This window comes from Serinus canaria, chromosome 25, assembly GCF_022539315.1.
Source record: "Serinus canaria isolate serCan28SL12 chromosome 25, serCan2020, whole genome shotgun sequence".
NCBI lineage: Eukaryota > Metazoa > Chordata > Aves > Passeriformes > Fringillidae > Serinus > Serinus canaria.
The window spans coordinates 8,448,874-8,458,745 of NC_066338.1; the positions used below are offsets into that span (position 1 = coordinate 8,448,874).

Genomic DNA, 9,872 nt, shown 5'->3' on the forward strand with positions numbered 1-9,872 from the left:
AAGGAATCAGAACCGGTATGCCTAAGACGTTGAACTGGTCTAAACTGTATTCGGTGAGACAGGATAAAAGCGAGTCCCCATCAGCATTCTTGGAAAGATTAAAGGAAACTGCCAGAAAATATACTAATTTAGAAGTGGAGGATGAGCCAGGGAAGCTACAGCTCGCATTAATATTTATGGGGCAATCTCAGGATGATATCCGAAAGAAATTACAGAAATTAGAGGGAGAGGATACCCGCAACTTGGATAAAATGCTGGAGGTAGCCTGGAAAGTATATAATAATAGGGAAAAAGAGACTGCCAAGAAGCAGCAGGCAGAGATTCTGGCAGTAATCCAGCAAGCTGGAAACAGAGGGAGAGGCAGAGGTGGATCTATGCAGGGCCGAGGAATGGGTCGCGGTAGGGGAGGATTTCAAAACACTGGGGGACGGGGACAAATTCTGGGACCTAACCAGTGTGCCTTTTGCCGTCAGATAGGCCATTGGAAGAACGAATGTCCAATGAGGAACGGGATGAACGGGGTGGGAGTGAACAGCAGTGTGGTAAATAATAATTCAGTGGGCTATCCGATGACTCCAGGAGATGTCGCTCAAGCTATGGTCTTGGGAAATTATCAGAATCAGAGCTGACTAGAACAGGATTTGAAGGTTAGGTTAGAGATCGAAGGGAAAGAGCAGGAATTTACTGTAGATACTGGGGCTACTTATTCGGTTTTAAATAAACGATTGGGACCAATCAGTGACACTACAGTACAAGTAGTAGGAGCAATGGGCCAGTTGGAAGAAAGGCCGTTCCTACAGCCATTAAATTTGAGATTTGGGGGGAAGGAATTAGATCATCAATTTTTATATATGCCCAATTGCCCTAAGTCACTATTTGGGAGGGATTTGCTATCTCTTTTGAACATGAAAATTCTGTTTGAAGATGGAAGAGTTAAAGTAGAAGTTCCTGAAGAAGAAATAGCCAAATTATTCGTGATTAGAGAAGTTGAACCCACCCCTATCCCTGAGGAGGTAGAACAGGCTGTGGTACCATGGGTATGGGAAACGGGAGTCCCGGGGAAGTCTAAAGCTGCTCAACCAGTAATAGTAGAGTTAAAAGAAGGGGTACAACCTGTAAGGATAAAACAGTATCCTATTAAACTTGAAGCCAAAGAAGGGGTTGCTCCTCTCATAGCACAATTTCTAACACAAGGAATACTGGAAGAATGTGAATCAGAATACAACACCCCCATTTTTCCCGTAAAGAAACCTAATGGTAAGTATAGATTGGTACAGGATTTACGGGCAATTAATAACATTGTTAAGGATATTCACCCAGTGGTTGCAAATCCATATACTTTGTTAACATCTGTGTCTGAAAAGTTTAAATGGTTTACTGTAATTGATTTGAAGGATGCATTCTTCTGCATTCCCCTGGCATTGCAAAGTAGGAAATATTTCGCCTTCGAATGGGAAAGCCCAGACACCGGTCGCAAGAAGCAACTCACCTGGACGAGATTACCCCAAGGCTACAAGAACAGTCCGACGATATTTGGGAATCAGTTGGCAAAAGAATTGGAAGAATGGAAGATGACTGAGGTAAGAGACTCGCCGTTCTCATACGTGATTTTACAGTATGTCGATGATATCTTTCTAGCCACAGAAGAGAAAGAACTGTGTTTAAAACTCACCATAGCATTGCTGAATATGCTGGGCCAGGCTGGATATCGAGTATCAAAAGAAAAAGCACAGCTGATAAAGGAAAGTGTGATTTACCTGGGTTGTGAAATCATTCAGGGTCAGAGACGGTTGGGAATCAACCGAGTGGAGGCCATTTGTGCCATCCCGCTCCCGAGAAGTCACCAAGAATTAAGATCTTTCTTGGGGATGGTAGGATGGTGTCGATTGTGGATTCCAAATTTCGGGTTACTAGCGAAACCATTGTATGAGGCCCTGAAGGAACCACAGCTGAACTGGGACAGGTCAAGGAAGAATGCTTTCCAAAACTTAAAACAAGCCCTGAAGGAGGCCCCGGCTTTAGGGCTCCCGGATTTGAGCAAGGACTTTCAGTTGTATGTAAATGAAAGACAAAAGCTGGCTCTGGGAGTACTAACCCAACGGATCGGGTCATGGAAACGCCCGGTGGGATACTTCTCGAAGCAGCTGGACACTGTCAGTGCTGGTTGGCCGTCATGCTTGCGGGCAGTTACGGCCACGGTGATCCTCATTCAAGAAGCCAGAAAATTGACGATGGGCAAGAAAATGGAGGTATTTGTACCCCATATGGTACTGGCTGTTTTGGAACAAAAGGGGGGTCACTGGTTATCATCTAGCCGAATGCTGCAGTACCAAGCAATATTGAGAGAGCAGGATGATGTAGAATTGAAAATAACTAATCATATTAATCCAGCAGAATTTCTCCGCAGTGAACAGGAGGAGGGAGAATTGGCGCATGATTGTGTGGAGGTCATCGAGCAGGTATACGCTAGTCGGATAGATCTTAAAGACACACCGATGGAAGATCCAGACTGGGAACTGTTCACGGACGGATCAAGTTACGTGGAAAATGGTACCAGGTATGCAGGGTATGCCGTGGTGACTGTTCATACGATTGTAGAGGCAAAAGCTTTACCTCCTGGTACCTCAGCCCAGAGGGCAGAAATAATTGGGCTTACACGAGCCCTAGTCCTCAGTACTGGAACAAAAGTAAATATTTGGACTGACTCTAAATATGCCTTCGGGGTAATCCATGTACATGGGGCATTGTGGAAGGAGAGAGGACTACTCAGTTCACAGGGAACATCTATCAAGTACAAAGAAGAAATCTTAGCTTTGCTGGAAGCAGTACACAGACCGAAAAAGGTTGCGGTAATGCATGTGAGAGGACATCGAAAGGAGGAAGGAAAAATTTACCAAGGAAATGATTTGGCTGATGTGACAGCTCGAAAGGTGGCTCGAGAGGTATGGACTCAGATGGCATTAATACCAGTCAAGGTAAGCCCAGTAAATCCCTACCTAAACCAGGCACCTAAATATACAATAGACGATGAGAAGTTGGCAATGTTATTGAATGCACAAAAGAACATGACTGGATGGTATGTAACAACAACGGGACAGGTCATGGTACCAGCAAAAATAATGAAAGTCATCTTGGAAACAGAACATAACAAATGCCATTGGGGTGCAGAGATGCTCGTAAAATTCTTAAGGAGAGAAATAGTTTCAAACCAGATGTTAACACTTGCAAAACGGGTGAATGCAATGTGCCCAGTCTGTTTGAAAAATAACCCGATTGTCAGGAAACAAATTCAACTAGGGAAACTGCAGGTAGGACCGGAACCGGGAGACTATTGGCAAGTAGATTTTTCTGAGTTACCAAAAGCACAAAATTTCAAGTACATGATAGTGTATGTCTGTACCTTTTCAGGATGGCCAGAAGCTTACCCCTGTAGGACAAATCAGGCTAAGGAAGTGGTTAGGACACTGCTTAAAGAAATCATTCCCAGGTTCGGGGTACCTCTAGGGTTGTCGTCGGATAGAGGTCCACATTTTATAGCTGGGATTGTGCAAACAGTAGCTAGGATGTTGGACATATCTTGGGACTTGCATACACCTTGGCGACCTCAATCAAGTGGTCAGGTTGAAAGAATGAATCAAACACTGAAAGGGCAAATCAAGAAAATTTGCCAGGAAGCTAAAATGCAATGGCCGCAAGCATTACCGTTAGCTTTATTGCGAATCAGGATAAAGCCCAGGGAGAGGTTGGGGGTAAGTCCTTATGAGATTCTATATGGGAAACCTTATCATGCTACCGTACTAAAGGGAGATCTACATGTACAAGGGGACCAAGTGATATTTAATTATGTAATGTCACTAAACAGAACTCTCAACAGCCTACGGGGAGCCCTGCAGTGGAACCGACCCCTACCACTGGAGAATCCAGTCCATGACATCCAACCTGGCGACCGAGTGTATGTGAAAAATTGGTTCACGGATCCACTGAAGGAAACATGGGATGGCCCCTACCAAGTGATCCTGACGACCTACACAGCAATAAAGGTGGCGGGAATCGACACCTGGATCCACTACACTCGAGTCAAGAAAATTCCAACACAATGGGAGACTCAGATGGTCTCCCCGACGCGAATGATATTTCGCGCAAAGCCGCATTCTTAATCATTCTGTTACTGGTGATGATGAAATTGATACCTACTCAAGGTTTTGTGGTTGTCACTGTTTCAGAACCTGTTGTTGGAATCATGGAAGGGATGGATGTGAATTTGACCTGTGTTATTACCAATGACCAGAAAGCTGAAGCCCGAGATTTACGAGTATTCTGGAAACAAGGAGCTGGGTACCCCAAGGCAAGTTTTACTACTATTTGGGATAGGGATGCACAAAAAGGGAATACCACACTACAATTGAAGCAAGTAACTGGAGAAGATATGGAGGTTTATATGTGTATAGTGCAAATTAGACGTAGTTTTGACTATAAGAAAATTAAATTGAGGGTGGTATCTTGGAGATTACGGGAAGGAACTATTTCTCAGGAATCAGTGTCAGTCAGGCCAACATCCGCTATTCAAGACATGTGGGACGGTCCCCCGTTAAAGCTTAATTGCCCATTCACTCTAACAGAGGCATGCAAACAAGAAGTGAAAGTTAAGTGGTGGAAAGAACAACAACAAATGTGGGAACGAATTGACCAGGGAGTGAGTTGGTGGAAATTATGGGACAAAGGAATTGGGTGGCTAAATATCTCAGATCCTAAACACGGCATAGACGAAGGGCGGTATCTGTGTCTAGTTACATGTGGAATAGATGCAGACTATGGCATTCGATCGTCAATAGCTAGGGCACATTTGGGGGAAAGGATCAAGGCAACATATGGAATTTTTAGAGCAGTGCAAGGCATGGCAGTTATCTTAGTCTGTAAGGTAGAGAAAGATGTACAGTTTATTGAATATGGATGGTGGTTTGGGGGAAACAATATTCGGGACAAAGAAGGGAAATATCGCAAGGAGAAACGATCAGATCGAACTATAGTCCTTATAATTAAGGATGTACAGCCGGAGGACGAGGGATATTATTGGTGCTGGATTAGCAAAGACTCCTGGTGGGGACATTCAAGAACGATAGTCTCACTAACTCGAGGGAAACCGAGAAGAGTAAGAGAAATTAATATTACCACTCAAAATGAGCAAAAACAAGAGAACCTGATAGTGGGACTGATCAGAGATTTTCGTACAGTACAAAATGTCTCACAAATTACGGCATGCCTGCCACTCCCCCAGGCCGCTGGAGAGCCTATCCAATGTGGAGTGGTTCCGGTCCTGATGCCCCCAACAATACAAGAGAACATTACGGTCATGTGTCAGGTAGAAAACGTAGAGAAGGAGGTAGTAGAAGTTAAGGAAGGTTATTCCCCTTTGTGGAAATATTCATCAATCTGGGATTGTCAGGAAAAAGGAGGCAGATAGGAACCAAAACCTGGACTGTATGGAGGATTAGGAAATTATGGTTGGTGTTTTGAGAAACAAGAGCAACAAATTAAGAAAAAACAATTATCTCGAGAAATACGGTGTCAAAATATGACACAAGAACAACCCTTATGGGACCACTGGGAAGCTATATGGGGTCCAAGTTTACTGGAACACTATAGTTATATTGGTGCGTACAGTGGACAGGAAGTAAAAACCAATCACATGCAGAAGTATCAGAGATAAATACCTCTACTAGGGAGAAGGCGATAGCAAGAGAAAACTGGAATTGTACAGAAGTTTATACATGCGATACTCCAGGGGATCAAATTAGCCTAGTGCCAGTAAGGGTCCTTTTGAAATGGGGATGTGAATGTAGGAAATACAATCACACAATACCCGGCAAACCCCTTATGAACGGGTTTTATGGAAGGGTCTCCTGTAGGACGACTACACTCAGAAGTCCGGGAAATTTAGTATGGGTAATGGGACATGGACAATGGACTACTCATCTCCCTTTGGACGGACCAGTGACACAAGTAACTTTAGGGGTGCCAACGTTATGCCCTTTGTGGAAACAGTCTAAGTTAAAAGCATCAGGGACTAGGAAAAAGAGAGAAATTGATGATTTGAATTTGTTAGGAGATGAAGACCAATGGCATGAACCAGACAGCGGAGTGAAATTTGGATGGGCACTAGAATCCTTATTTGCACCAGTAGCCACATATAGAAACAGGGAAATGTTGTTTAAGTTACTGGGACAAACAGAGAGATTGGCATTAGCAACTAGGAGAGGGTTCAAAGATTTGAACCTACAATTGCAGGCTACTTCTCGTATGACACTCCAAAATAGAATGGCTCTAGACATGCTGCTATTGAAAGAACATGGAGTTTGTGGGTATTTAAATAAAAGAATTGATCACTGCTGCATCCATATCCCAAATGTAACGGTAGAAGTAGAAAAAGACATCTCTCAACTAGAAATAGTCGAATCTGGAACAAAAGAAATCGAAAAGGAGGCCCAGCACAATTGGATAGGAGCCTTGTTAGATTCAATGGGGCTTCAGGTTTCTGGTTGGATATCGTCAATGTTGCAATATGTGTTGCTGTGTATAATTGTACTAATAGTTGCTTGGATAGCATATAGATGTGTTTTAGGAATAATAACCAAAGAAACAAGACGAACCCGAAGATTGGTGAAAACAATAGGAAGAAACCACGGATTTGGAGTTCCCCCGCCCAAATACGAGGAGGTGGCCCTTCCTAGAAGAACTGAAGCTAGAAGAACTGAAGCTGAAGGTTGAGCATCCTTGCAGAAGATCTGAAGAATGCTCAAAAGGGGGGACTTGTTGCAGAAGTTCGAAAATTATTGAAAAATGTATTTTAGTTAAAAGATAGATGTCTAGATTAGTGAAACAATATGATAGTTAGCATGAGTAGCAGTAGTTATGCTAAGGCCCCAGTAGGCCCGGTAAACTTTAAGTGAACTTTAGTGCATGGTAGATCGAGAGAAAATATTATCTAGGGAATGTACCTAACATTATCTATGGAATGTACCTTTTGGCTAAGTAACAAATGTCATGATGTACCTAATAAATCTCAGTATACCTCTAAAGATGCTTAGCGATGCACATAGATCAGATGAAGCAATCATGTTAAGAAAAGTATATAAACCCTGTAAATTTTGTCGCAAGATGGGGCTCTGACTTTGGACGAAAGTCCTCAGGCCCCCAGGGCCCTCAATAAAGCACCGCATAAAGCAATTTCGGTTGTTTTGTGTTTTCTTCGGATCGGGCAACATTCCCTCTATGGTCTTCTCACTTTGGGGTTTTTGAGGTTCCCCTTCTCTGGTCTGCTTGGGGGTACCATGGGTCCAGGTGGCTCCCCTTCTCTGAGGTCCTGCTTATGAATGCCCAGGGTTTTGGGCATCCCAGGGGTTCTTTCTCTCCTGACTGTGTCCCAGGGGTCCCCCTTCTCTATGCTGTTGGGGGTCCTGGCTTCCCTCCTACGTTGGTTATCGAGACTGCCTTGGGTCCGCCCTCTTAGGATCCTGGTTTCAGGGCCCTGGGGCTCCTCCCTCTTTCTCCCGCCCCTCCAGCCTTCTGGGGGTCCCCCAGCACCAGTTTTGCCCTCTCCCCACACTGGGGATTCCATGTTTCCCCCTTGCCTGGCTCTCCCTGGGGTCTCCAATACTGCTGTCCTTGCCAGCACCCCTCAACGCTTCCACATGGCTCCGGGAACCCCGCATTGCACCACCCATAGCAGGGACTCTGCCAGGGACCCCCAATATCCCACTAAGAAGCATTTGCAGCTCAGCCTTGTAGTCCTGCAAGCTGAAAATATCCTACTCCACCCAAAAAGGAGTCCCAGGGACACCTCAAGATATTTGGGCCAAGCTCCTCTTCCTGGTTACCTGCAGGGAGGGAGAAACCCCCAGGGGCAAGCTGGGCTGCAAAAACAGTGACCATTGCAAGATTACTCCTTTTCCCTCTTCCTCCTCCTTGTGTCTCCCTAACTCCTCCTCTTCCTCCTTCTTCATCCTGCTTTTTTCTCCTTGTTTGTCCATCCTTTCTCTCGCTCCTTCTTCATCCCTTTTCCTCCTCCCCCCACAACCAATACGTACACTGCCTGGAGCAGCTCCTGCCCCTCCTGCACTGCCATGTATGTTTGCAGAGCTGCTCTCTTGGGCTCCAACATTTTAAGGTTGCTTAAAGAATCACCAGGAAACCCATCAGCAAAACCAGGCCTCATATAAAAATGACCCTACAACAAAGTTCCTTGGCAGGGTTCGCTCTGCCACTTACTGGATGCTTAAAGCACTCTGAAAAACAGCAAAAATCAAAAATCACTCAATTCAAATGGAAATAAACCCAAAAGCATTTTACCGGATGCTGGGGGCGGGGGGTGTGGGGGGTGGGGGTGGGGGGATGGGACAGAGGAGCAGAGGAGAGAAAAGGATAGAAAAAGGTAAGGATAAAGAGGAATATGGAAGACCCCACTGTTGAGTCACAAGGGTCAGAGTAGACACCTGTGCAGAACTGAGCCTGGATTTCAACAGTTTATGCTTAAAGGCCAAATAGCACTTAACTTAAACTTAACATAACTTAATTGAAATTTAATCAGTAACTTCACACAGAATTTATTACACCACAACAGGAACGTATCTGACTTAAGTACTGACATATTTTAATCTGACATATTTTAAGTACTTCTGACTCCAGGAGAGCAGCACTCCCAGGACATTTGCTACGGCATATGCATCATCACACACGTATGGACAGAAGCAGTCTGTACAAGGTCCCTGAGGGAAATTCCCCTGGAATCAAGTGGATTCACAGAGGCCCCAGCACAGGGAGGTCGCTGTCGCAGCTGCTGCAGCCCAGGAGAGTTCCAAGGGTGTAACGTGGAGTCGGTGGTCAGAGACAGAGACACACTTTGGAGTCGCAAGTGGCAATAATAGAGAGAGCTTTATTGTTTGAACCCAGCTTTATAGAGGGCGTTTGAAAATGCCCCAGTCTAAACTGCTCATTGGTCTGATCCTAACACCTCTCAGTTCTCTCTAACTGAGAACCTCTCAGTTCTCTGACCAGTGAGATGTCTGCAGCTTAGGGTGGAATGTGACTGGGTGAAACTGCCCAGCTTGTACTGTAACTCAAGGGTCTCATTCAGGGCTGCTGTTTATAGGGCCCAAGGGATGGGCTTTAGTCACAGACATTTTCCATCCTGGCCCAAGCTCAGGCCGGTGACTTTCTGGGAAAGGTTGAGAACTAAAATATTATCCCATTTGGGATGTTATTCAGGGAAAAAAAAAAGTTTCTAAGGCTGTTGGAGCTCCTTGGACAGCAGCAGTCCCTGGAGCAGATAGTGTTTGTGGTAAGCCCCAAAGGAGCTGAGCCCCGGGTTTGATTGTCAAGGCCAAGGCCAAAAGAGCATTTCTCAGATCATGGTTTGGCTTGGCAAAGCGTGGACAGACTCTTCCCCGAGTGTGTCCACTGATGCTTCGTGAAATCTGAGCTGCCGCAAACCTCTTTCCTCGTTTTCCTCACTTGTAAGGCCATTTCCCGTGTGCCGGGGCTGGTAGGTAGTAAAGGCAGAGGGATGTGTCCTCACCACAGTGCCTGAGCTGCTCCTTGGTGTAGATGTTCCTGTCCATGAACTCCACCTGCTTGGGGTCCTTCAGGAAGTGGTACTCGGCCTTTCCCATCCACTGAACACCCCTCTATGGGCAGAGAGGCAGGTCAGTGGCACCTCAACCCCCAGCAACCCCTGCACCCCACAGTAGCTTGGGAGCTCAAGAGGCCACCCCTGCCCCTTTTTTCACACCCCACTCTGCCATATGCCTGCCATAGCACTGGCTGCTGGGTGGAGGGAACCCTCCCTCAATGGATGGAGGGTTGGGAAACCCCCAGAG

The 9,872-nt window shown here is 45.5% G+C and overlaps 1 protein-coding gene across 1 annotated transcript; it reads left to right on the plus strand.

Annotated features, from left to right (window-relative positions):
* Window positions 1-767: 767 nt before the first annotated feature.
* Window positions 768-6,001, plus strand: LOC127060471 (uncharacterized). Its single transcript, XM_050983906.1, has one exon. It carries the CDS (start codon window positions 768-770, stop codon window positions 4,155-4,157), a length of 3,390 nt encoding a protein of 1,129 aa, XP_050839863.1. The 3' UTR covers window positions 4,158-6,001.
* Window positions 6,002-9,872: the final 3,871 nt, after the last annotated feature.

Excerpts from the sequence above, each read along its gene's own strand:
- LOC127060471 (XM_050983906.1), top strand. The coding sequence starts at position 768 with ATGGGCCAGTTGGAAGAAAGGCCGTTCCTACAGCCATTAAATTTGAGA.